The 27,928-nt window shown below is 36.2% G+C and overlaps 3 protein-coding genes across 5 annotated transcripts; 1 reads left to right on the forward strand and 2 right to left on the reverse strand.

Annotated features, from left to right (window-relative positions):
• Positions 1-476: 476 nt before the first annotated feature.
• Positions 477-5,070, reverse strand: LOC128516068 (uncharacterized). 2 transcript variants are annotated; one of them, XM_053490367.1, is made up of 6 exons: positions 5,040-5,070; positions 4,428-4,550; positions 4,208-4,251; positions 3,634-4,022; positions 3,420-3,554; positions 477-3,302 (listed from the first exon to the last, which is right to left on the reverse strand). In XM_053490367.1, the coding sequence occupies exons 2-6, from the start codon at positions 4,499-4,501 to the stop codon at positions 2,901-2,903; spliced, it is 1,044 nt and encodes a 347-aa protein (XP_053346342.1). In that variant the 5' UTR covers positions 4,502-4,550; positions 5,040-5,070; the 3' UTR covers positions 477-2,900. The 2 variants fall into 2 exon arrangements, with proteins under 2 accessions (XP_053346342.1, XP_053346343.1); XM_053490368.1 differs by having other exon boundaries at positions 3,096-3,302; positions 3,404-3,554.
• Positions 5,071-7,835: 2,765 nt separating this feature from the next.
• Positions 7,836-15,067, forward strand: LOC128515790 (translocon-associated protein subunit beta). Its single transcript, XM_053489965.1, has 6 exons — positions 7,836-7,924; positions 9,301-9,461; positions 11,786-11,884; positions 13,745-13,853; positions 14,179-14,256; positions 14,597-15,067. Exons 2-6 carry the CDS (start codon positions 9,301-9,303, stop codon positions 14,705-14,707), a joined length of 558 nt encoding a protein of 185 aa, XP_053345940.1. The 5' UTR covers positions 7,836-7,924; the 3' UTR covers positions 14,708-15,067.
• A 500-nt stretch (positions 15,068-15,567) lies between these two features.
• On the reverse strand, positions 15,568-27,902 carry si:ch73-109i22.2 (uncharacterized). 2 transcript variants are annotated; one of them, XM_053489963.1, is made up of 9 exons: positions 27,567-27,902; positions 24,362-24,567; positions 21,699-21,862; positions 21,441-21,530; positions 21,178-21,358; positions 17,843-18,112; positions 17,411-17,753; positions 16,384-16,571; positions 15,568-16,280 (listed from the first exon to the last, which is right to left on the reverse strand). In XM_053489963.1, exons 1-9 carry the CDS (start codon positions 27,592-27,594, stop codon positions 16,131-16,133), a joined length of 1,620 nt encoding a protein of 539 aa, XP_053345938.1. In that variant the 5' UTR covers positions 27,595-27,902; the 3' UTR covers positions 15,568-16,130. The 2 variants fall into 2 exon arrangements, with proteins under 2 accessions (XP_053345938.1, XP_053345939.1); XM_053489964.1 differs by having other exon boundaries at positions 15,570-16,280; positions 16,384-16,568; positions 27,567-27,901.
• Between the last annotated feature and the right edge of the window lie 26 nt (positions 27,903-27,928).

Raw genomic sequence — 27,928 nt, forward strand, 5'->3', positions numbered from 1 at the left:
AAAACGCTTAAATAAAGCTGAATTACAACAATTCTGCAAAGATGAGTGGGCCAAAATTCCTCCAGAGCGCTGTAAAAGACTCGTTGCAAGTTATCGCAAACACTTGATTGCAGTTATTGCTGCAAGGGTGGCCCAACCAGTTATTAGGTTCAGGGGGCAATTACTTTTTCACACAGGGCCATGTAGGTTCAGATTTTTTTTCTCCCTAAATAATAAAAACCATCATTTAAAAACTGCATTTTGTGTTTAATTGTGTATCTTTGACTAATAGTTAAATGTGTTTGATGATCAGAAACATTTTGTGTGACAAACATGCAAAAGAATAAGAAATCAGGAGGGGGGCAAATAGTTTTTCACACCACTGTAAGTATATATATATATATATATATATATATATATATATATATATATATATATGTATATTAATATGCCCTTTCCTTCTTTAAGGAATGTGAAGTATAACACTTAGAGTAGCCTTTGAAGCTCAAAGCATTTTAGCCATTAGTTTTAATGTTTTTTACATATATGGTTTTATACATAACATATATAAAGCTCAGTACACAGAGTAATGAGTGACATATCCTTTTTTTTCCAGCAAAAAATAAGCAATATGATTAAATGAATTTCACTTTAACCAACTACCTAAACATGACTGAGCAGAAATTTTAAAAATGGCTCAAATAGCAAAGAAATAGCATCGATACACATGATCACATGTTCTTATTGTTGTTTTAGGTTGTCTTTATGACCAGAAAATAATATATTTTAAAAGTTAATACATCTCATATTCTGGTAGTGGTAAAATTGACCCTTTATGAAAGTAATGATAGCTTCCGTTCTATCTGACATATCCGGAAACACAAATACACAGTTTGAAGTCTGAAGCCTTCCTGTTAACACACGCCAGCAAGGTTTTTGTATAAACACGTTTTTTTTTATTGTCATTGGCCCATGCTGTGCTGCCAGCATGTATTTGTGTTGCTTGGGTTTTAAGATTTTTAACCTCTTGTGGCATTTTCTCCCAAATACAACTTCTCTACTGTATCTGAGTCCATAGTTGTAAAGTGCTAAAGGGGAAATTGAAATGTACACAATAGTAGGGTCCAGGTCTCAGTAGATTAAATATGAAGGGTTCTACAGCAAAGGAGCTAAACAAATAAGTAATTAAGAAGGATGTGTGATTGAGTAAGCAAATAAATTAATGCAACAGGAAACTTAGTACAGCTATAGACATAACAGTCTACTATACTGCAATACAGTGAGATAGCATCATATACTAGTACAGTTGAAACCAGATATTTACATACACTTCAGAAAAAGACATTTTTTTCTAAACTGTAAAACATTAAATCAGACTAAATGTTTTCTGTTTTAGATCAATAAATATATATTTTTTTTTTGCATTTGTTAAATGTCAGAATTGAGCGGGGAGACTTTCTGTTTATTTATTAATTTAATTTTTTAAATACACACACAGTTTATTGTGTCTTTAAACAAAAAGAAAACACGAGGTGATTTCATTATGAGCTTAAGAAACTACTGATAGGTTATTTGATTCCATTTGAGTTCACTGGTAGCACACCTGTGGATGATTATAAAGGCACTTCACAAAATAGATGGCATGAAAAAAAAAATTATGTAAGATAAGATTATGTAATTAATTATTAAAAAATTATGTAAAATAATTAAGGACAACATAGTCAAGGTATTGCAGTGGCCATCACAAAGCGCTAATCACAATCCTGTAGACAATTTGTGGGCGGCACTGAAAAGACGAGTGCGAGCAAGAAGACCTACAAACCTGACCCAGTTACACAAGTTCTGTCAAGAAGAATGGGCCAAAATTCAACAAACTATTGTAGAAAGCTTGTTGATGGATACCTGAAAAATCTGGCCCAAGTGAAACAGTTTTGGGGCAATTCTACCAAATACTAAGGAAATATGACCTACTAATTTTATGAGTGTGCTCTAATGTAAGTGTGTACATGTGCAGGTTCAATCAATATATATTAGATTGTGTATTTATTGGAGATTATTCTAGACTAAATGTCTCTATATGTTCTCTAAATCCTGATTACATTCCCCCCTAAAATATTGAAGGATTTACTTTAGCTGTGGCAGGGTAGTTGCTGTTCCATGGATCTGGTTTGTGTACTTGAGAAGTTCTCAGAAGATCAGCAGTTTCTGAAATAATCAACCAGCCCACGTGGTGCCAACAACCAAGCCATAATCAAAGTCACGGAGATCACACTTTATCCTCATTCTGATGTTTTGTCTGAACTTTACCTGAAGCGCTTAAACTTTATCTGCAGGATCATTCATTCATTGATTCATACTGCAACCTTATAATTGGCTGATTAGACAATTGTATAAATGGGCAGGTGTACTCCAGAGTTTCTTAGGGAACATGAAATACATTAGTTTTAGTTATTGATAAGGGATATTTGTTAAACCAGCAAACCCTGATTGATACACTTGCAGGACTATGTCCTAGACTTGTTTTAATAAATCTTTGTTTTAATTATTTCTTCTTTTTTTTTTTTTTTTTTACCTTTATTAAACTCTGGATCCCTCCAAGAACAGGGATGTTTATTACATGACACTGTAGCGATTCTTTAAAACACTGTAGTGTGGTTTTAAAATAAACATGAAAATGTGGGAAAAAATGAGGGAAAAGTTCAAGAGTGGGAGTGATTATTTATGCAATGCACTGTACATACAGTATACTTTCAGAGAACGCCCTTTAGTTTTGAATCAAATCACCATTAAGTACTTAAAAAATTATGTGGACTGTGATATTAATTTTCCTAACATTACTTCTCAGAAGTCATAAAGGTCTCAATTAAAACAGTACAAACTGTTTCAATATTTTCTTTTGTATTCATTATTTTTGACCGCAATTAATGAACAAGATGCCCTGAATGGGCCTCTTGTGTAAGGCGGCACGGTGGCGCTTTTGGCTTGCACCTCCATGGTCTGGGTTTGATTCCCGCCTCGGTGTCTGTGTACATGGAGTTTGCATATTCTCCACAAATTTGGTGGGTTTCCTCCGGGTACTCCGGTTTCCTCCCACAGGCAAAAGATATGTAGATTAGGCTAAATGGAGTTTTCCAAATACCTGCACTGTCTGTATGGAACAAGGAACAGGGGTACAGGGTGTACCCTCTTGCTCTAAGTCTCCTGGGAAAGTAATTGTGTACATTTGTGCAAAAGTGACTAATTTGCATGTTGTAGAGAACAACCTTATTACACTCTTTTGTGTCTGAATTCATCTTAGGCTGGACTGTGCTTTTCTCCTCATCCTGGAAATAAATAAAAAAGGAGCATTTAAAAATATGAAAATTACTTACAAATTGCATTGGACACTGCAATGGGTTATCTTTATATTTTTTGTCATTCTTACTTGCAGTGAGCATCACCTTAAATTCAGTGGTTTGAGAGTCTTCTAGGAGTTCCAGTAGTTCAAGCTCTAACGTTTCGCGGAAATTGTGGTGCTCCTGTTTCATTTTCTTCATTTCATCAGATTCCATGATTTCATTGTATTCTTCTTCTGTCTAAAAATAAATAAAGCATAATAGACCAAGTAAATCTACAAAACAAATAGAAAATTCTATTCTAGAAATGAATTCTCACATAGTCCTCGAAACATTCCCCCAGTCTGTAGCATTCTAGTCCAGGAAAGGTAAGGCCAGTTTCAAACAGTTCGTTTACATTTCTTGCTACGAGGTGGAGAACTTCATCTTCATAAGCATAGATGTTTCCGTCTTCACACAACAAGAGAACTAACTGCAGGCCAAATGCATCACATGGGAAATCATCAATCGCACCAATAACCACCATTTCCATTCTTTCTGGTAGGTAGAAATCTTTCCAGGCTTCTAGCTGTTCCTCATTTCCACCATAGACCGTGTCATCCTGACCACACACTCGAACACTGTAACTCTTTGGCTTTTTTAGGGGAATTATTGTACCGCTGTACCTTTGTACAACATTGGCAACTTTATCAAGATCTACATGACCACCTTAAATGCATAAATAAAAAATAAAGAAATTAAAAATTACATTGCAATTAGTATAATACATTTATTATAATGAAATACATGTAATATTAAATTTTGATGGCATATTAATACAATAATATTAAAGTATTAAAAATTCTAAGCATGTAAAAAACCCTTATTAAATGTCAGCTGATAGTTACATTTACCTTCTGTGTAGAGTCCAGCTAATTCACTTTCAAAGCCATCACATCTGTAAATAATAATAATTATAATGTATGATGATGTCCGTTATTAAAAGTGCCAAACAAATACATAACATTTAATTTAAACTTTGTTCATAGGTTATACTAAATATATATACACATTTTTGTGTTTGTAAAAAGTTTTATAACTTGTGTATGCAATTGACATTACAACTGTACTTACTTGTTAATGTTCGGTGGCATCCTGACCTGATCATCTACTTGTGCCGCAATCAAAGGAAAAGTGTGAGAACACATTTATTTGTTCCCTGACACTTTTAATTTGATTAATGCACAAATAGATGATCTGGTAAGAAAGAAAAAGAGAAAAAAAAGAGATCATTTAAACATGTAAAAAATAAACAGTGCTTTAATAAGAAGGAACTAAACTAAATGAAACTCTATAAACATCTAAATATAATGTTCACAACAGGAAGCGTGAAGTGAGATAATTGTACAGTTGGTGGTAATAATGAAAGCAAAACTTTAACAGAATTTTATCATGAATATAATTTTTTTTAAACAAGATTAAAAAAGATTAATAAAAATAATTTATGACTTATATATTCATTATATAACATTTGTTGGGGGAGGATGTGTTATTACTCTACGAATATTAAGAGGTTTAATCCACATTAACTGTCGTCACAGGCTGACACAGGGACAAAAACATGTTTATCAAAATTAAAAATAATTAAAACCCACAACAAATTTCACTAACTAAAAAAAGACAAAGAAACAAGATTTAACAGTAAATGAGAAAAACAAGAAAGATAAAAAGCTTAGACTGACTTACGCAACAGTACTTGTTGCTCTCAGGAAGTAAAATGGCGTCGAGGCGCGTAAACACACCATGTGATGGGAAGATCGGATCATTTTGGTGACTCGGTTCCTTGAATAAAACTTGAATCTCGTTCATCAAAATGAACGAATCTTTTTTTCATTTCGTTCCTTTGATCAGAAATAAAAGAAAAACAAAGACCGCCAACACATCTACATAAACAGATTGTAACAATTTAATTTCATTAAAAAATTAAAGTATTTAAATTTTACAATTAAAAATAAATAAATAAATAAAATATTTATAATTACGGTGTTTGTTTTATATATGTAAATATAACTTCATAGCGGCTATGGGAGTCACGGAACCAGAATACGGATGAGACGAACTGCTCAATTCTGTTTCCTGTCCAGAACCTACAAAGGTTTTGCGATGATTTGCGCATGCGCGCCCAGTAGAGCCAGGTGCATCTCAACACATTAGGATATCATCCAAAAGTTGATTTATTTTGGTAATTCTATTTAAAAAGTGAAACTCATACTACATAGATTCATTACACACAGAATAATATATTTGAAGTCTTTATTTCTTTTTATTTCTCAGAAAATTACAAATAATTGCACTTTTTCCCTAACACATTTATTCCTTCCATTCAATTATTCATTCATGTGCTTGGATATAGCACTCTGTGACCAGCCAGCTTACTGAAACAGACTGAGAGACCATTTAAAGGCTTTCAAAACCTTTGTTGGTGTTTTGAGTTAATTAACTGATTAGAGTGTGACACCACGAGTCTCCAATATTGTAATTTTCCACAATATTCTAATTTTCTGAATTTCTTGAATAATTCAAATCATTAAGCAAATTGTAATATTATACAAAAATAACCCAAGTAAATTAAAAACACTGTTTTTAAATGATGATTTCATTTATTAAGGGGAAAAAAGCTGTCCAAACCTGCCTGGCCCTATATGAATAAAGTAATTGCGCCTAAACCTAATACCTGGTTGTTTATCCTTGGCGGCAACACCTGCAATCAAACAAAACTGGCAATAAGTCTTTCACATCACTCTGGAGGAATTCTACTCTTCTATGCAGTATTTTAATTCAGTCATATTGGAGGGTTTTTGAGCATGAACGGCCTGTTTAAGGATCAGATTTAAGTCAGGACTTTGATTTGGCCACAGCAAAACCTTGTAAGAAGAACCAAAAATTTGGTCTTTTTTGAGCCATTCAGAGGTAGACATGCTGGTGTGCTTGTCTTGCTGCATAACCCAAATGTGCTTCAGCTTGAGGTCACAAACTGATGATTGACATTCTATTTCAGTAGAGCGCAAAATTCATTGTTGCATTAAATTATGGAAAGTCTTCAAGATCCTAAAGCTGCAAAAGACCATCACACTATCAGCACCATGTTTGACTGATGGTATGATGTCCTTTATACATGTATTTTTCCAAAAGTCTGTGGTATAGGCAAATGTGCAACGAGCCTTTGTGTCCTTTTGATGAGCAGTGGCTTTTGCTTTGGAACTCGCCTATGGATCCTATTTTTGCCCAGTCTTTTTAATATTGCTCTGGGTTCGTTTATGAGCTCACCAGGTTCACCACTGTTCCAAATTTTCTCCATTTGTGCATAACGGCTCTTACTGTGATTTCCTTAAGTCCCAAAGCATTAGAAATGTCTTGGCAACCCCTTTCCAGAATAATACATGTCAATTATAAGTTCTTTTATTTTATTTTTTTTAATTGATTATTGCATTGCTTTTTAAATCTTTTAGCATGCTTCACTTTGTCAGACAGGTTCTATTTAAGGAAATTCTTTGTTCAAAGGGTCTGGGAGTGATTAGGCCTGGGTGTCGCAAGTGAAAAATAGTAGCAAAGAGGAGGATTCTATCCAAAGTACAATCCATTTTGAACAATCCTTCTATATAGTGTCTTCACTGAACAGAGGAGCAGTTTCAGCCAGAGACTGATTACTATCAAGTGTTCCACAGAGCGCCACAGGAGATCCTTTCTCCCAACGGCCAAAAAGGTTTACAACTCTTCTCTGTAACTCATACACACATGTATGTGGATTTTTCACTAACTGTTACACAACAGGACATTAACACTTACCATATTAATAATATGATAACTGCAATACTACTCCCCAATAAAAGATGCAATACAAGATTACATATAATAATACAATATTACATACATATACTAGATTACTGTGCAATACTTACAAGTGGTCTTGAGTCATATTCTGATGGTACTTACTGTTTTAGGAACTTTTTATTATTATTATTATTATTATTATTATTATTATTTATTACCTTTATTACCTTTATTACCTTTTCTTTGTTAACAACTGTGAGCACCTGTAACCGAGCATAAGCAATTTCCCTCTGGGATTAATAAAGTTATTTGAATCTTGAATCTTGAAATCATCATGAAAAAAAAAACAACCTCAGACGAACCACATGTAAATTTTTCACCATGCTATTATTTCTTTCATAAGAATAAAACCAAAAAGAATAACACATCAATAAAGTATCTATCTATCTATCTATCTATCTATCTATCTATCTATCTATCTATCTATCTATCTATCTATCTATCTATCTGTCTGTCTGTCTGTCTGTCTGAGTCGGCCAAATGCAACAGATGAAACTTTGGCGACCCCCTGTGGATAACATGCTGTATTACTATTAGTAGTGTTGGCGGTGTTCTGCCTCACTTCACCCTCCGAACCACTGGATGGCAGTGTGCTATTTTCTGCGCCATAATAGCAACAACAATAGTAATAAAAATAAAAAAAAACCTCCCAAAGACTCGTCATGTCTGAGTGCAGATGAATACGACTGCGCATGCGTGGCTCTTCACAACCTTACCGACCAGGAACCTAACAGAAGGAGGTACAGTAACTTACTGATTTAATCTGTAATTATTTATATTTCTACCAACTGTAATGCGACTTTTCGACTTATATATGTTTATTTACACGGGTTTGTGTAAGGTTTAGGTTTTGTTATAGTAATTTGAGGGAAATTTAATGCTGAATGAATGGTGTTCTGCAGAGATTAGCAAAGAGCTAAAGTCCACGTAAGCGCACACTGTTAGCATTGAGCTGTTCAACATATTAATCTTTTTTATTCTTATCAGGGTTGAATATTATCAGTGTATTATAAAAATATATAGTTAAATTTCCTTGTCTTTAAATGTGTAGAAATGTTTCATCCTTTTTTTATTGTGCAGGGTCTCTGTATGTGATGACATGATGTACAGAAACAATACAGAGTCATCTGTATAGAAAAAAGTCAATGTATTTTTAATACTTCTAAACTCTCTAGCTTTCTAACTTGCTGGTTTACTTAAAAAAAGAAAAGGACGTCAAGTTTCCAGTTTAACCAGGGGAGTAAAACCATAAGTGTCATGATGATGTTTTAGGAAACCAATCAACGATGTTTGTAAGACAAACAAACCTGACTTTACATGTTCCTGAGAAACCTGGAAACTTCACTTTAGACACTGGAGACTCCTTCCATTTGTGTAAAATATTTCGCTCTGTCTATAAGTATACTAGTGATGATCGTATGATCACTGCAATCTGCGGCTCAAGAGGTTAAAAACAGAAATGTAGTTTTGTTGTGTTTATGGTTTTCCAACTGTATGCTAGTTATGTTGGCTTGTGGAAAATTTTATTATTAATAATAATAATAAATTAATTGTTTTATTCAGCGAATGGACAGATTTTGCCCATCTTTAAAGAATTTTGTTTCCCCTCCAGATGATTATGAGCAGTAGATTTTATTTTTGATAGCCATATAACTATAATAATAATAATAATAATAATAATTTTAATGACCACCTTAATAAGTTTTTTGCATAGGATGAAATTGTTCAGACATAAAACTTATTAATTTAAAATCTCTTCAGGGATTTTTCTTTTGTTTGTTTGTTTGTTTGTTTGTTTGTTTAATTATTGAAACCCTAAGTCATGAAGGGTGTGTGGTGTGTGGCTTGTTTGTTCTTAATCTATCCTCTTATTTGAGTCTAATTAAAAATAATTTGAAAATATCTATAGGCAAATTTGTTTCTTAAATTAGTTGATTTTCGAATTTAATTCAGGTGAGGATGTAGGCCGCCTACCAAGTATAAAAAAAAGATTTATAAATATAGTAACTTTTATTATATGACAGTTTCCGAAAATAAGGAAAAAATTAATCAGGGCTGCCTGGGATCTCTTTTTAATAAAAGATGTGTATTTCTCTCTCTCTTTACCCCCCCTAAGATGAGGGCGCTGTGTGTATTTGCTGTGCTCGCCTCATTGGCCCTGGTGGCTACCGGGGAGGAAGGAGCTCGACTGCTCGCCTCCAAGTCCCTGCTAAATCGCTACGCCGTGGAGGGCCGAGACCTGACGCTGCAGTACAACATCTACAACGTAGGCACCAGGTACGGCCCGCGTAAGGTCAATAACTTTTACATAGATTACAGTCAATCTGGAAATTGATTCTCTTCAACCGTGCCTTTAAAAAAAAAAAAAAATGTCGCAGCCCCTTAGATTTGATTTAGTCGCCTTTAGCTTTGATTACAACACGAAGTTTGATGTTCAGTTGTTGTGTGAAAATGATTCCTCATGTTCCCAGAATCACTCCTTTAAAAAAATTTTTTTTTTTTTATTTAAATGAACTTTTACAACAAAAAAAACTCAATGCATGTGATAATCTGGTAATTCAGTACATTCAGGTCGTTCAGCTGACTACATTTTATTGCCATGACATTACTGCGCCCAGACCAGAGTAACTGAAGCAACCCCAGATCATAACACTGTCTCCGGAAGCTTGTCCAGTAGACACTATGTATCATGAGCTTCCATTCTTACCCTGACGCCCATCACTCTGGAATACGGTCAATCTAAACTCATCAGACCACTTCACCTTTTTCCATTGCTCCAAAGTCCAGTCTTCGTGCTGCATAGCAATTTGAAGCTATAGTCACACTAATAAGTGGTTTTCTTATGGCCACACAGCTGTTTAGTCCCAATCTTGTGAGTTGTCATGAAACTCTGTGTGTTTATGGAAATCTTTTACAACTGCACATGCGTAGCTATGAATTTTACTTCACCAAGTGTTTATGATTATTGTTTCCCACAAAAAAATAATAATAATAATAATAAAATAAATATATACTATAACTATAAAATAACACATATGGAATTAGGTAATTACGTAACAACAGTTAGTTGTTATTTTAAGACACAGAGGTCAGCCTTTCTGTAATAGTTCTTGCAAGAACAGTATTGCCAAGTGCGTTTGCAAAATCCGTCAAGCACCATAATGAAACTGGCTCTCATGAAGGCCATCCCAGGAGGGCGAGACCAAAACCTACCTCTGCCGCAGATGAGATGCGTGATCAGCCTGAAAAATGACCAATTAACAGCACCTCAGATTAGAGGCGTTATGAAGTCTTTACAGAAGCATAACCAGCAGACACATCTCACCATTAACTGTTCAAAGGAGATTAATTAATTTTTTTGGACGCCTTTAGCATTCTTTTACAATGTAGAAAGAAATAAAAATCAGGAACGATCATGGAGTTAGAAAGTGACCCCAAACATTTGAATGGTAGTATGTGTGTGTATATGTATGTATGTATGTATGTATGTATGTATATATATATATATATATATATACATATATACATATATACAGTACAGGCCAAAAGTTTGGAGACACCTTTTCATCTATCTGTGAAGTTATGTACTTAAAAAAAAAAAAGCAGTTATCAGAGCAAATGGTGGCTACTTTGAAGAGACTAGAATATAAAACATGTTTTCAGTTATTTCACCTTTTTTTGTTTAGTACATAACGCCACATGTGTTCATTCATGGTTTTGATGCCTTCAGTGAGAATCTACCAATGTAAATGGTCATGAAAATAAAGAAAACACATTGAATGAGTGAAGGTGTGTCCAAACTTTTGATTGTTGATTTGACATTGTATGATTTCTTAAACAATTTATTTGTGAATTACTGTGTCAAATAAGTATTGGATCACTTGCTTATCAGCCTGATTTCTGACCCTTAAAGACCTGTTTGCCTTTAAATAGTCCGGCTACACTCCACATTCACAAATAAATTGTAAAAAAAAAAATCATGCAGTGTGATGTCCGGATTTTTCTAATTAATTTCTAAGTAAGAGAACTTGCAAAATCACAGGGTGATCAAATACTTATTGACCTCACTGTGTGTGTGTGTGTGTGTGTATATGTATGTATGTATGTATATATATATATATATATATATATACATACATACATACATTTTAGGCAGACGCTCTTATCCACTTACATTTTAATCTCATTACACATCTGAGCAGTTGAGGGTTAAGGGCCTTGCTCAAGGGCCCAACAGTGGCAACTTGATGGTTGTGGGGTTTGAACCTGGGATCTTCCGAACCGTAGTCCAATGCCTTAACCACTGAGATTAATTAAAATAAAAGGTGAATTTAACCAGGAAAGAATAAAATTTAATTAAAGTTAAATTAAAATAAATGTACATAAAAAATACACAATATAGAAAATATATAAAGAAATAAGCAGAAACAAAGGAAAAAAGAAAACAGCTGTACAAAGTAGGTATAGATTTATGTCATTTTTGTGTAGAATAATATATATATATATATATATATATATATATATATATATATATATATATATACGATTACTAAATATAGTAAACAATATATTCCATGTAATTCTATGATCTGTCTTTCTAGCGCCGCACTGGAAGTGGAGCTCTCTGACGACTCGTTTCCTCCTGAGGATTTTGGCATCGTCTCCGGGATGCTTAATGTGAAGTGGGACCGCATCGCCCCGTATCCTTTTTTTTTTTTTTTTTTTTTATCATAATCTTAATTGCTTGTACTCTTGCTGTATAAAACGATACATGTTAAGCCGTGATATTAGACGAGATGCTTCCCGATACAGGCTTCACAAGACTTCACTGACACAAATAATTACACTTCAGTGCGTTCGTTTTATAGTGACAACAGATTTAACCACTAAAATATCACTGACAAGTAGATCCGTAGACAAGTAGATCTGTGCTATTTTAACTATTTCACTGTTTCATGGCCATGATGTTAGTACAGAAAGATGGTTTGATGCAAGGTTGTGCCTTAAAATAATAACCTTTTTTTTTTCTTTTTTTTTTTTAAAGCAGTCCTAACGGCACAATCCCAATAAATGTGTCATGTGAGACAAATGAATGAAGCAACGTAGTTAAAAAGAGGATTTAAAACAAAATAAATAAACACGCTAGAAAAACTAACAATTACTAAATTGTTAATTGGTTTTAATATGAATTAATTGATTGATATTTAACAGATGCATTGAGGGCAAACCTTGGTTTCAGATCACAGTCAAGACGGCTGAAACCCCTCAATGTAAAATTATTATTTTTAATTAAAAAAATTAAGTTCATCAATAAATTTTTAACTATTTGCAACAGTGTACGTAAAGCATTTAGCGATTAAATTAAAGCGTGCATATTATATGAGTGACTCTGCCTCGCTATTGCCACAGGGGCCTGCCTGCCAGTCTGTGAATAGGTTAGTGTGCGCCACCTGTAGGATTATAGAGGAACCCTCCCCAATCTCTAATCTATTACATATAATGAAACTGTCAAGTTGGCTTGTCTGTAAATTTGATATTTGTGAAAAAAATTGTAAGGACATAAGATGAGTAATAGAACACATCAAGATGGTTTTTGATTTTTTTGCCTGACTGACTGTCTGTGCACGCGTCATGTAAAAACTACAGAATAAATTTTAATGAGTTTTTAACAGTATAGTTATTTGGCCGAGCTCGAGATAAAATAAAGGTTTCATTTCGTCACAATCGGCCAACGGAAGAGAAGATATAATTTGACATTTAAATAGAGCACGCCCTTATATCATAAAAAAGATCAACCTCATTAGTTCACCTCAAAAATCAACAGATGGCACTGTATGTTTGTTTTTTTTTAAGCACATGCTTATGAATGTGCAATTGAAATCTATTTAATAAACACGATCTTACACCTTCATTCTGTGCACTTTACGCTAACACCAAATTTTTAGTTCATTCCAAAATTTTACGGATGCTTATGAGTGTGCAATTAAATTCCACACGAACGAAGTCATGGGCACATCAACTGTTTAATATATTTTTGGGAGGAGTTTTTTTTTTTTTTTTTTTTCTTTACAATTTTTTTTACAAAAACTTCAAAAAGAGAAACTAAACTTTTCAAAACGGTCTGCATGATGAAAGGCCGTTTTTTTTTTTTGTGTGTGTCTGTGGTCTTCACCCTTCCCCCAGAGAGGACCATGTAAAATGAGGCTACAGACATGAGCTGCTTTTTTATCTTGAGAGTTATATGCAGAGTTCTTTGATCTCTTTGTTCTTATCAGCTAAATGTTTGAAACTGTTACACGCTTCACAGCGGTGAGGTTCTAATTTGCAAGCTTCGCGCTTTCTGCATGAGTGTGAGAGAAGTTGGTGCTTATTATGAGTATTAAGTGATATCAAGATAACGTCATAAAATTCAAGGTAACATGTCTGTCGTTTTGGGTAATTGGTTGTGCTAGGATTTGTTTGTTTGTTTGTTTGTTTGTTTGTTTAACCAATTTAGCACTATAGTCTGTTTTAAGTCCACTGATGATCGGTCATGTTCCGTGACTCGCTTTCACTCTCAGCGCCAGTAATGTGTCTCATACAGTCGTTCTGCGTCCACTGAAAGCCGGCTACTTCAACTTTACCTCAGCCACCGTCAGTTACTTGGCCCAAGAAGGAGGTCAAGTTGTGGTAAGTGTTATCTTCTAGCAATATATTTATTTATTTTTTTCTTTCAATGGAAAATGTGCTCACAGTTCTTGAAAACAGGATATCTTATAACCGGTTGAGGTTAACCAACAGAATATTTTTAGCACAACAACATCAAGGACATGTGTTTTGTGTAAAACTACTACTGTTCATTTATCGCTGATGATTTTAAATAGGTTATAATAGAATGTAAACATACTCATACTCAGCATGTTTTTATGGGTTTTGTTTGTGAGATCTGTACAAATGGTAAAACATTAATGCAGTATTTTGTACAATAATCAGGATTTTGTTAATCTATTGTAAGGTTGGCTACACCAGCGCTCCTGGTCAGGGAGGCATTCTGGCCCAGAGGGAGTTTGACAGACGCTTTTCTCCACATTATGTAAGTGTTTTGTTTTGTTGTGTTTTGATTTGTTTTATTACTGTATATCAGTTCTCAGATAAGGTTTTCTCAGTGTCTCAGATCAAATATTCCATCACACCTTCAAGCCATAAAATGTATAAAATTCAAAGCCTTTTGTGTATAACTTGAAATAAAATAAAAAGTTTCTGGCTTAATTAAGTTTACGTTAATGTGGACTTAATACCAGTGTTAATGTTCCTGGTTATATAATAATAATAATAATAATAATAATATTTAATATTAACCAGCCTTAGCATTTAAATACTTCACTGCAAGAGTTTAAGAGACGTGTGCAATATGTTTGTATTTTTTCCTATAGCTGGACTGGGCTGCTTTTGGTGTGATGACTCTGCCCTCCATTGGCATCCCGCTGCTCCTCTGGTACTCCAGCAAGAGGAAATACGACTCCCCCAAGACCAAGAAGAACTAATATGTGTAGGGTTAAAGCATTACAAAAGGAATCAAGGAAAGGGGTAGGAATGTACGTTGATAAAAAAAATTTTCCAGAGGTTTTCAATCATTTTATTACCCATATTGGGGGTAACATGACCATGGATTCAAGTTCAGACAGTTCTTACGGGACGGCCAGATTTCTTTCTTTTTCCACCCGTTCGGAAGAATGACCGAGGTCCTCTTTCCTTCTTTAGAACTCATCGATCGCCATCCCAGGCTATGAGGCAACCTTTTTTTGTTGTTGTTTGTGATCAAGCATTTAAAGACAAATTGATTTATTACTGCTGAGATTTACAATGGAAATAACAAATAAAAGTGGGTTTTTACAAAATAAAAATACACCTGAGTTTTTCTTTTTCATCAGATCAGGTATTATGTTGCATTTAAGTTATGCATATATTTAGACTACTGGTTAATTAAGCTTCAGGCAACCGCTTGAGGCAACACTGCAAGACCTCCCATGCAGCATGGTTTTATAGTGGGAAGAAATGCTAGTTTTTCTATTAAAACTGGAGTAACCACCTTGCATAGTGTTCTTTAAAGCTGTGTTTAGGATTAAAACTTTGTTAATTTGTTTGAAGAATCAATAAGTATTTATCTTTTTGTGCTGAACTAAAATGGATTTAATCAATGCAATCACTGCAATTAAACGATTCCTATAACTGTCAATGAGACTTTTTGCACCTCTCAGCAGGTATTTTGGGTCACTGTCATGTTGCAAGACCCATGACCCATTTTTGTCTAGGCCTGTTCCATGAGTTTTTTTTTTGTTTTTTTTTATAATTACGTTGAAGCATGGTTGAAAAGCAATGTCTGACTTTCATTGGTTAACATTCATAGAATTTTTATTTATTACTTTTGTCAGATTAAAGTTATTTCTGTGAGTTTTTCTTTCATTGACCGAAGGGTACAAACAATTTTGTCGTGTGTAATTGGCATACTTGCTAAAGATAGGACTGTTAGGAGACACAACATTTAAAAGTTGTAAGTAAACATAGTTGTGAATGTTGGTATAGCTGAGAATTTTTCCTTAATAAAATTCTTTGTAAACATACATATATTAATTTAGTATTACCACAAACACATATCTACTGTATGGTATTATAAAAATCCTCTTTATTTACAGTTCTTTTACATAGATAGTAGTAAATAAGACTCAAGATGCTGTCAAGACATTAAATTAAAGTTCGGGCTAAATATTTCTGCAGCCAAACAGATTCAACATTAAACGCAAAAGTCGAAGGATAAGATTAAGCATGTACTGTACTTAATGTGCAACCACATATACATCAAAAGGAGTAATTCCTGTAGGCTTCTGTTGTAAGTTTGTAATACCATTTAGTTTGAAATCTGTTCTTGGTAGTAGAGAGGCTTCAACAACACTGATGGTGGACCTCGAGTCAGCGTTTGGGATTCAGAGGCGGCAACGGAGGTCTGGGTTTGTTTCGTCTTTCTGGAATCTGCTCGTATATGGAGGACCCGGCGTTTTCTGGCAGAGCCTGCTCGGGTTGGTATGGTGGTGGATTCCTCATTGCTGAAAATGCAGGATTCTGTGAAGAAAGAACATTTTTGTGAATTTATTACTGTCCATTTTTGTAGACTCGGCTAGTCTAATCAAGTCTAATAATATTGGTAGAGCGTGAAGAATCATACCTGACTACCACCCTCGGCTCGTACTGGAGCATTTGGAGGTCTTGGGGGCAGTCTAGGGTTAGGCCTCATGGAGGATTGGGCAGAAATAAATGTTGTGCCTGCATGAGGAGGTGAAGTAGCCAATAGTGTGTCATCTCTTGTTCCTCTAAGGTTAACTTCTGCGTAGACATGACTGCCAGGGATCGCTGCTGGGAACAAACAGAAATAAATTACCAGAAATAAAGTCTAGTCTAGAATTGTGACCTAATCTTGAATTGCAGTCGAACCAGTCCACCTGGGCATCTTAAACAATCTGAAAACAAGCTAAACTCAAGTTTACTACATGAAACGTTTAATAAATGATGGCCTTCATAATGAGAATGTGCTCGTCTATATGCGACTTACACCACACCTCTATTGAAGTCTCACATCTGATCAAAAAAGTGCTGATGTGAATTTTCCATAACTGCACGGCACCGAGAACAAAGCAGCAGTTTATGTTAATGCATGCATTTACATATACGAGGGGTGTACACATCAAACCGGGTCCTGTAATGACTTCCTGTGAATTGAAGGTGTAAAACCCAATTGATGTTTACAGTAGACTTCAAGCACAGTAAGATGATAAAACTGTTTTTAAGTACCTATTTTATTTGCCAGACTACCTTATCTACAACAACTTATATATATTTTTTACATTTCCTTGTACATCAGAGCAGTTTGAGGGTTAACAGTGGTAACTTGGTGGTGCTGGGGTTTGAACCTGGCACCTTATGATCAGTAGTGGGTAGCTTAGTGATTAAAGCTAATGGTCTACAGTTTGGAAGATCCCAAGTTCAATCCCTACAACCACCAACTTGCTACTGTTGGGTCATTGTACAAGGCCCTTAATCCCAATTGCTCAGATGTATAATGAGATAAAAATGTAAGTCGCTCTTGATAAGGGCGTTTGCCAAACGCCTAAATGTAATAGTCCAACACCTAAACCACTGAGCTACATCCTGCCCCTTATCTCTTTTTCAATTCTCCACCATCCTTCTCTTCTTACCTGCATTTGTTGCATTTTCCCTCTGCCGTCCAACTGCGTAGAAATCAATCTGATTGTCACGTGTACGCGTGTGCAGAGCCTCCTCGTATGTATGAATAGGCTCCAGTTTGCAGTATTTCTGTTCCGCTACAGCTGCAACACTGGGAAACTGTTCGGAGTCCATGGCTGCTGACGCACCCCATAAGCTGGTGTCGGCATCGCTGCCGTTGACGTTGACGGAGGAAGGTTGTGCTGGCGGACGCTGGGGTTTGTTGACACGTGCGTAGGGGGCATCCACAGGGTGGGCCACATCGCCACCACCACGCATGTCTGCGGTTCCAAACACAGACTCTGGTGTGTCGTTCTGAAAGGTGGAAACAGATTTTTTTTGTTCATATCTTTCACTTTAAACTATATTAATAGATAGTTTTTGTTTGGACTGTAAGGTAATACCTCAGTTTTGGTTTCTCGCTCTGTGTTTTCTGGGACAAGAGGTAGCAAGTGAGATAAAACCATGCAATCAGAGAGAGAGTGAGTCTTCCTTAGAGCCTTCCTCACTACAGCATACTGCGCCGAATCTGCGGCAGCAGGACGGACATCTTGCCCCGTGGAGCCCATAGGAGGGTATTCTTGGCTAATTCCTGGAGTGGCAACTCTTTCTTCGCCACTTTCTGTTTTATTTCCCACTTCCAGCTTGGATTTATCCTCAAAGATGCCATTAGCCTGGAAGAGAAAGTAAAGGAAGTTAATCAATCGATACACAAGAACAAATGATAAATCCCCATCCTTTGAATCAATGCAACTACCTCAGTAGAACCTTATTCAGGACTCAATTGCCACCTTCCAAAGTAGAACCTCTTTCATTTTGGGGGGAGGGGAGTTCCCCCCCGAATTTCTCCCTAATTTAGTCGTATCCAATTCCTCCACATTGAGGCTACCACCACTCAGTTGGGAGGGTTGAAGACTATCACGTATATCGCCCCTGATAGGCTGTAGAGCCGTAATTAATGTAAGAGCACTAAGTACCTTTCATCCCTCCCCTTTGAGAGGGAGCTCGGCCAATCAGCTCTCTCTAGGCCTCCAAGAGGTTACACCATCACCCAGGAATGGAACTTGCGATCTCCAGATAATAGGGCAAGCCCTTCACCACTGTGCCATGCAAAGGCCCATCCGATTTCATTTCAAGTCAATGCTCATACTGGTCAGGGTTGTGGAGGAACCAGAGCGTATGGGAGGTGAGGGTGTAGTGTGGTAATACGTACTAGACTGGATGTCAAGCCATCACAAGGCACTGTATACACGCACACATTCACCCCAATTGTCAATTTGTCTTAACCAAGAGACCCGAAAACTTGGTGGAAACCTGTAAGGATATTGAGACGCTCTACACTGACAGTACCCCAAGTGTTGACTGAATTCCAGACCCTGGAGCTTTGAGGCAGTGATGCTACCCAAAAGCTAGAGCTTCATCAATCCCAGACCCTATGCTCCCCACAAATTACTTTCCAGATACATAAAAAAACAGTAAGAAAACAGCACAGAATTAGTCCAGTGCGTCAGTTCTATAATAATAAGCATTTGTTTGACCCAAGACACCACAGCCTTGTTTGTTCATTCTCTTGTCAAAGTTCACTTTAATAAAGCTGAAATCAGAAGCAAACATGTCTTTCACGTCATTTCTCATTCTATATGCAGGCTGAACTTTAGAAACCCCTATATGCTTCTTCCTGTGTCCTCTAATATACCGTAAATGTGCTCAAACATTTTGCCTAACATGATAGCAACTGCATCATTAACACCATTTTTGAGAGGCTCATCTTGAGCAGTGATAAGACAACTAACAAAAAGGAAGTGAAAGAGCTTGAGGTCTGGTGCACGGAGATCACCCTCATTCTGAATTTCTTTAAAAGGGCCATGGAAGGACAAAGTGGTGTATAGTATGGTGTATATGTAATAATTTCTGGAGGATCAGGAAGGATTTCTTGCACAAGTAATTAAAGAGATCAGCCTGAAGGCCACTGGCGGCACAGTTGTGTAGTGGTTAGTGCTGTCGCCTTGCACCTCCAGGGTCCGGGTCCGATTCCTGACCAGACTCAGTTCCCATCTCTGTGTGCATGTTCTCCCCATGCTTGGTGGGTTTCCTCCCACAGTCCAAAAACATATAGGTTAGGTTAATTGACGTTCCCAAATTGTCTGTGGTGTATGTGTGTGTGCTCTGCAGTAAATTGGCACCCTGTCCAGGGTGTACCCTGCCTCATGCCCTAAGTCTCCTGGGATAGGCTCCAGGTCCCCGTGACCCTGAATATAGGATAAAGCAGTATAGAAGATGAGTGAGCCAGGTTGTCATTTCATTACATACAATTTTACTCTAATGCATAAAATTTCACCAGCCACAAAATCATAATTGTGTTTTTTTTACTTAACTTTTTTTTTTTTTTTTTTTTTTTACACGTTTTGTCTGCCTGCTTCAGCTGTGAAAGAGTAGTATTTGGTCATTCAGTTCATCATATTGCCTACATTGCCCACTCTATACAGCACAATCCTGAACCCTATATATGTTTATTTTAAAAAAAAAACAGCAAAACAAAAAAATAAAAAAGTTATGGTTCCATCATTAATGCATTTGGGCAGAGGCTCAACATTTGCATGATTTCTTACACAGTACATCATATATATATATATATATATATATATATATATATATATATATATATATATATATATATATATATATATATAACCTGTTTGAGTAACTAGAATTGAAAAACAAAAAGTTTTTCATTACAAACATTAAGTATACTGTATATTAATCCTAGTGGTCAAATATTGAACTACACAACAAGCACTGCTTCAAGCTGAAGATCGAGGAGCATCAAAAAGAACAGTTTATGCAGTTTCCAAATTGTTTTAAAACATTACAGTCTTCAATATTAGTAAAACTCGTAAAACCATGTCCTTTTAAGGTAAAAATCGTCTTCCATTCAGAGACGATTAGGCAATCCGATCTTACCCACTATCTTGTTTTAATGGGTTTAGGGGGCATATTTTTTTAATGGGTATATTTATCACATATACTGTACATTACAACACAGTAAAAAAAAAAAAATCCTCATATATTCCAGCTTTGTTAGGAGTCAGCCATTATACAGTACGGCACCCCTGGAGCAGACAGGGTTAAGGGCCTTGCTTAAGGGCTCAAACCATTAACCTTCTGATTAGTAACTTAGAGCCTTAAAACACTGAACCACTACTGCCTCTACCATGCATAGCGATAAAACCGGAACCACGCCTGATTCCACCAGCTTTTGATTTTTATCAGGACATGGCACAAGTATGGCTTTGGCTTTTTTGGAATGAAAACCTACACCCACACTGGCCCTTTCTGGATAAAACGTTTTGTGTAATTGCCAATAGTTGGCAAACGGGATGCTAAATGTTGACTTTAAATGATTAAATAATATATTTTTATATTTTTTAAGTAGGAGTGATGGAGGGTGCGGCTTAGTGGTTAGCACTGTTGCCTTGCACCTCCAGGGTCTGGGTTTGATTCTCATCTCTCTGTGCATGGAGTTTGCATGTTCTCCCCGTGGCGTTCCCAAATTGCCCATAATGTGTGAATGAATGTTTTTGTATGTGTGCCCTTCGATGGATTGGCACCCTGTCCATGGTGTACCCCACCCAAGTCTCCTGGGATAGGCTCCAGGCCCCCCTGTGACCCTGTATATATTATTAAGCAGTATAGACAACGAGTGAGTGAGTGAAATTTGCATGTGTGGACAGAATCCTACCTGCACGCAAGGCACAGTGAGTTTTTCATTAAAAGGCCCCACTGGATTGTGGGTATAGTAGTTGATGAGTTGCTCCAGACTGCAATGCTTGCTGGTCTCTCCAGCTATGACGTATTGACTCTCCATCTCAGACGCATCGCAGTCTTGCTCTATGATGAAGTGACGGCACTTGTCTGTACCTCTGGAATCGAATGACATTTTAATCCGCGGATTCGAGTGTATCCGTGTAGCTGCAAAGGACATGCTTACATATGGGTACATACCTATAAGAGAGCACAAAGCCAACCTTTGACTCGCTGAGCCTCAACAGGAAACAACCCTGCTGCTTATCCTGCAGTAGCTGCTCTGCTTCCCTGTGAAAAAAAAAAAGCATCAACGTATGTAGTAGTTTAAAATAGGACATGGTGCATGTGATCGCTAAATGTGGTTGGTTGGATGCCTGCACCTGTAGTAGCTGCGGCATTCACTGCTGTAAAAAAGTGGGTGTGTTTAGTGTAAGGAACTGATGTGAGAGAGAGAACCTGCGTGTGGCGAAGCCATGGAGCCAACAAGGTACGGGTTTTGGTAGCCGAGGCAGCTGCGTTCTCTGAAACCACAGCAGGTTATGCGCCTGTAGAGATGGAGTCTGAGCATCCAGAGGCCCTGTAGGGTTCAGCACTTGAGAGGGAGCGATTCGCTTCCGTTCCTTTCACACACACAAACACACACACACACCCCACTTAGTACATTTTCCATTTAGATTTATACCACCTCTCCAGTTTTATTCGTGTGAAGCCTCTAGATGAGGTAATCTGGTTAAAAATAGGAATAGAGCAGCAGTGGTTTCCAATGTATTTTTTCATAACACTGCAAAGTGGTTTTGCACAAACGCGCGCTCACTCACAGCTCACTGTCCTTTGCTTCTTTTTTTTTTTTTAAGTCATGTATCATTTCTCTGTAGCAATATAATGTCATCCGACATTATGAGACTGCATGCTCAATCTTGGAGAAGCTTGGTGCATCAGTTTTATTTTATGACTTCCATGCAGCACTACAAAGCTGTGCATAAGTACTATATCAAAGTATAGTAGATCAAAGTCAATACAGACCTCAGATCAGTTGAGATACACACTGCAATAATGATCTTCAAAATGGCTACATGCATACACTGACCAGACAAAAAAAAACGGCATACACTCCGATATTTAATTGGACTGCCTTTTGCTTTGATTACACCTATTGCACTATTTCTATGAGCTTATGCAATGTCACAACATTTTTTATCCATCCAATTTCTTTCCAAGAGTTTGTATTGATGATGGGAGAGTTGGACCGCTGTGTAAACCTTTCTCCAGCACATCCCAAAGATTGTCAATAGGGTTAGGGTCTGGACTCTGATTTGGCCAATCCATGTGTAAAAAATGATGTCTCATGCTTCCTGAACCAATCTTTCACAATTTAAGCTTGATAAATATTGACAATGCCATCTTGCAATTGGCCTGTGCCCTCATTGAAGAAAAAAATCCAAAACAAAAGCAACTACAGACCATAACACTGCCTCCGCAGGCTTGTACATTGGGCACCAAACAATGATCATTTGCCTCTTTTCTTACCGTGAAGAACTCATCACTTTGGAACAGGGGATCATGGAATCGGGAGTCATCAGACCACATGACCCTTGTCCAATGCTCAACAGTCCATTCTTTATGCTCCCTATAGCAAACTAAAACCTTTTTCCCAATTAGTCATATTGTAACTTGAGGCTACACCACTGTTTAGTCCCAATCTCTTCACACTATGTGTGGAAATGTGCTTACTTTCACTATTAAACATAGCTATGAGTTCTACTGTAGTTTATGATTTGACTAAGTGTTTCAGTCATCTCCCATCATCCTCATTCTGCATGTTTTTCTCATCACATTTCTTGCTCAAAGATGATAGAAGTCAAAAGTTTGGACACGCCTTCTCCTTTACTTTTTTAAAAAAATTATTATTCTCAATATTGTGCATTAATACTGAGGACATCCAATCTATAAAAAACACTTATAGAATTATGTAGTAAACAAAAATGGTTAAACCACCCAGAATATGTTATATATTTTAGATTGTCCAAAGTCTTTCATCAGATTCATGAGAGAGTTACTTGGAATGGTTTTTAATTCACAGGTGTGCCTTGTCAAGAGTTAATTTGTGACATATCTTGCCTTTTAATGTGTTTTAGACCATTGATTGTCTTGTGCGGAGGAAGGGTGGAAACACTGTCAATACTGCTGCTAAAACTACTGTACTAATCCATATTACAGCAAAAAACATTTAGTTAAGTAAAGAGAAAATACAGTGCATCATTAATTTAAGAAATAAACATCAGTCCGTCAACTTTTCAACTTTGAAGATATCCCCAAGCGCAGTCACCAAAACCATCAAACGTTAAGATGAAACTGGCTCCCATGAGGACCATCTCTGGAAAGGATGACCATGAGCTACCTCCGCTACAGAGGATAAGTTTACTTGAATGGCCGGCCTCAGAAACCACCGATTTATAGCACCTCAGATTCAAGCGATTTCAACATCCACTGTTCAGAGGAGACTGCGTGAGTCAGGCCTTCATGGTCAAATTGCAGCTAAGAAACCATTACTTTTGAAGATCACCAAGCAGAAGAGACTTACTTGGGCCAAGAAACACAAATAATGAAAACTGAGCTTTGGTCTGATAATCCCAAATTTAAGATTGTTGGTTCTAACCACCATGTATTTGACATAGAGAGGGTCAATAGATGGTTCTATTGCTTGTGACACTGTTGGTGGCTTAGTCAAAATTGAGGGCACATTTAACAAGCATATCTACAGTACCACAGCATTTTGCATGACATGTCATCCCATCTGATTTCCACTTAGTGGAACCATCGTTTGTTTTCCAACAGGACAAAGACCCCAAGCACATAATTATTTCATTATAAATATAATATGTTTAAAATGTGGACTATTTTGCGCAGATCTGTAATATACATTAAAATTTTAATTAAGTGAAAAAGTGAAAGTGTTTGCTGCCATTAAAGAAAAATATGATCTACATTTTAACCATATATTTTCATATCAATATATGAAAAATGTATGATATCTATTAACAGATATTTTTACATTCCAAATCCATAATATGTCATCAGCATTGACTGCAATGTTCATAATAATCGACGATAGTAGTTACCTCAACCTCCATCTGGTTGTCCTGGATTTGTGGTTGTATGGAGACTGGCTGTGCGATAGGACGGCATTTGATGCTTCGTCTGGGTTTGATTGGAGGCTTCCGAGGAGTAGATGGAGCTTCTGTAGCAGTAGATGGTCGAGGCAGGGGTTTTGGCTGTAGGGCTGGTACAGAGCTGATTCGCTCTTCCCTTTGACGGGATTCCTCATCTATTAAATAATATTAAATTGCATTTTTTTTAAAATTATTTTTTATAGAAACTTCCAAAATTTTGTTTAATTGTGTAAAGCTGCTTTGCAGCAATGACAATTGTTTAAAGTGCTACTATACAAATAAAATTGTATTGAATTGAATTGAATTTTATTACAATTTTATTGTACAATATATACAGTAGGGTGATATTTTATTGCCATAAATGTTTTTAAATGTGTTATAATTGTATTTGGTCAAAACATTTTGGCAATGCACTACAGACAGAATATACTAGAGATAAGGAAAACATTGATTCAAAAGAATTTTTTATTGATTATATCTTTTTATTTATGAATGTGTTTGTATTTGAGGTGGTTAAACATTGCCATTCCTCTATAATCCTATAGTGGTGGACTCTAAACTATTCACACATTGGCAGGCAGCATGGCATCCTGCATGGTAGAAGCAAATTATTTGCTATATTTGCAATATAAAAAATTGTGATAAAAATGTGGTGTTATGATAATATCCTATCAGGTGTTCACTGGTAATTCCCATTCCTAGTGTATACAACATATAAATACCTTTCTTTTGGCTGCTCCCATCAAGGGGTCGTGACAGCAGACTATGCAATCCATGGTTGGCACAGGTTTGGATGCCCTTCCTGATGCAACCCTACCATTTTATCCAGGCTTCCAGCAATGCTATGTATGTGGTGTGGCAACCCCCCAATGGGGTGGGGCTCCAACCTCACTGACTCAATCTGTATCACTTTATCCTATATGGGGGGCCTAAAGCCTAACCCAGGAGACTTTTTACGGGGCAATTTGTGAATGGCAATTAGCCTAACCCGCCTGTCTTTGGACTGTGGGAGGAAACTGGAGCACCTGGAGGAAACCCAAGAGAGAAGCACAGAGAGAACATGCAAACTCCATGCACTCAAGGCGGGAATTGAACCTGGCTGGGAATAGAACCCGGACCCTGGAGGTGCAAGGCGACAGTGCTAACCACTAAGCCACCATTGCGTCCTGGGCTCTGACCTGGATCCTCAGCATATACTGTAAGGTTATAACATATATAAGTCTTGTGAGCTACTGTCAATTAACATTTGTTTTGTAATAATATATAATAGGAATTTATATTTAATGAACATATAAAGTAATATTTATAAATGTATTTTGGGAATATCTTTAACGAGGCATGTAGCAATAATAAGTTGAATGATTTATCTCGATCAAAGTTCATAAAAAGTTTTTTTCTTTAAAAAGCTGTCATGTTCCATTCAGGATGTTTTTCTTAAGTATGCAGAACACTTGAGCCGGAAATATGCACTTCCAACCTAAAGGGCAACATCAGTGCCGCTGTCTTGAGAAGTTCCTCATTTGGGACTAATTATACCAAGCAACTAAGAAAGTCTCCTTTCACCACTCTAATGAAGGGCTGCCACGGCTTCTTGAGTTAAAAAGCTGACCACAGAAACATATGCCTGACTCTATGCCTGGTATAAAGCAAAGATTGAAGTAGTGTTTCATGGCGTTTCATAATACTCTGAGGTTTGCAGTTTGTAGTAAACACAAACGTTATTGGCGCTGTGCCTTTTTTAAAAATACTGCTGTGAGTGCTTAGTGCTCAATTCTGAAATTGAGGTTAAAATGTGTGATAACACTTTATGTAGACATTCTAGAAAAAATCAATAAACCATTTCAAAACCACCGACAACCTGCCTTGTGACTGCAATAAGCCAGGCTGTATCTTAAAACTCAGAGCATTTTAATCTTTTTTGTTTTGTTTTTTAATAAAGATACAGTATATAAAGCTTAGGATTGTGCAGGACAGAGTGACATACAGTATCTTTTTTTTTTTTTTTTTTAGCACAACCTAATTTTAACCAACTATCCAAACATGACCGCCCAAAAAAAAAAAAAAAAAAAAAAAATGGGTCACATAGACAAAGAAATAGAACAGATACACATGATGATGTGTTTTTCTGGATGTTCCTATGACCAAAAAAATAATAATTGTGAAAGTTCTACTTTTTTGCGACGTCATTCTCATATTCCGGTTGTGGTCAAATGTAGATAAAAATAATTATATCTGACATATTCAAAAACCTAAATACACAGTTTGATGCCTAAAGCGTCAAGAGAAATGTCTACACTTTAGGAAAAGAAAGACTTGTACATAAATTTTAATACTAAATGGATTTTTTGCGTTATATTATTATATATTTATATTTGATATATATAATAATATTATTAGAATAATTTTATGATAATATATAATCTTATTATAATATGATTTTATATAATATGATTTTTCTATTTATTTATTTTTTACTTTAATTTAGCTTCATGAAGTTATTGTTTAAAACTATGAAAATATTTTTTTAATTGTTACATTTCTGACATAAAAAAACAACAAAATCCCAAATGATTCTTAATCTCAAATGCACATATTGAATAAAACTTTCTTTCTCGTTTAGGTTTGTAAACTCTTCCAGTCTTTCAGCTTGATCACAAAGAGACTTGACCTTATCTCCTCCTTTAAACAGACACAATAGTTTCACATTTGTCCTGAATCTTAAAATGGCCCGTAGAACGGAAACACCAAATCTCTCTTTAACCACAGTGTTGTCACATATAGAACTGTTTAAAAGCATAAATATATATTAAACAAGCTTGAATAAATGAAACTGCATGCTATTATAGTGTTTCCTGTTATTACCAAAATGATCTGAACGTAAGATCTACAGCACTTATCCGTCAAATTCACAGCCCTTAACCTTAATGCTTATACCATGACCTTAATGCTGAACGGAACACAATGTGACTAAAGCATGGAATACCACAAGCTACAGTACAATAACACTGTCGCTGTCAAGAAACTGAAACATCTAAGAGAATGGTGGTAAAACACACACCACAGAACCATGTTTAGACTCTGAGATGCCTGAGGATCGCTACGGATCTGCACTGTGACGACGTTAATCTGTGTAAATCGATGAAAAGAGACTGACCTTTAATTTTTTGATAGTCAAAGTCCATCTTCAGAGACAGGATGCTAGGGTATTGTCAGCTCATCAACTGTTCATGAGTGGTTTTTGCGTCACTGAGACTGTGCATGTGGGGGTGTGAGTGTGAGAGAGAGCGAGAGAGAGCGAGAGAGAGAGAAAAGGAAATAACCAGTGATACACTCTGAATCTCATTTCAGTATAGAATTATTGTTGCAAAAAAAATAATAATAATAAAACAGCTCCTGTTGTCCCCGAGCTGGTTATTAGTTAATGAACTGAAACTGTACACCATGAAGTTTTAACAACACAGTCAGATTATTACCCAGTACAGCCATTTATGAACTCCTGACGTCTGCATGTAACTA

The sequence above is a fragment of the Clarias gariepinus genome, chromosome 28 (genome assembly GCF_024256425.1).
Source record: "Clarias gariepinus isolate MV-2021 ecotype Netherlands chromosome 28, CGAR_prim_01v2, whole genome shotgun sequence".
In the NCBI taxonomy this organism is placed as follows: domain Eukaryota; kingdom Metazoa; phylum Chordata; class Actinopteri; order Siluriformes; family Clariidae; genus Clarias; species Clarias gariepinus.

Excerpts from the sequence above, each read along its gene's own strand:
- LOC128516068 (XM_053490367.1), bottom strand. The coding sequence starts at position 4,501 with ATGTGTTCTCACACTTTTCCTTTGATTGCGGCACAAGTAGATGATCAG. Across the intron at positions 4,023-4,207 it reads AGCTGGACTCTACACAGAAG|GTGGTCATGTAGATCTTGAT; the intron begins GTAAATGTAACT and ends TATGCATTTAAG. Across the intron at positions 3,555-3,633 it reads GGGAATGTTTCGAGGACTAT|ACAGAAGAAGAATACAATGA; the intron begins GTGAGAATTCAT and ends ATTTATTTTTAG.
- LOC128515790 (XM_053489965.1), top strand. The coding sequence starts at position 9,301 with ATGAGGGCGCTGTGTGTATTTGCTGTGCTCGCCTCATTGGCCCTGGTG. Across the intron at positions 13,854-14,178 it reads AAGAAGGAGGTCAAGTTGTG|GTTGGCTACACCAGCGCTCC; the intron begins GTAAGTGTTATC and ends ATCTATTGTAAG. Across the intron at positions 14,257-14,596 it reads GACGCTTTTCTCCACATTAT|CTGGACTGGGCTGCTTTTGG; the intron begins GTAAGTGTTTTG and ends TTTTTCCTATAG.
- si:ch73-109i22.2 (XM_053489963.1), bottom strand. The coding sequence starts at position 27,594 with ATGGACTTTGACTATCAAAAAATTAAAG. Across the intron at positions 18,113-21,177 it reads TCACTGTGCCTTGCGTGCAG|GCTAATGGCATCTTTGAGGA; the intron begins GTAGGATTCTGT and ends TTTCTCTTCCAG. Across the intron at positions 16,281-16,383 it reads GAGCCGAGGGTGGTAGTCAG|AATCCTGCATTTTCAGCAAT; the intron begins GTATGATTCTTC and ends CTTTCTTCACAG.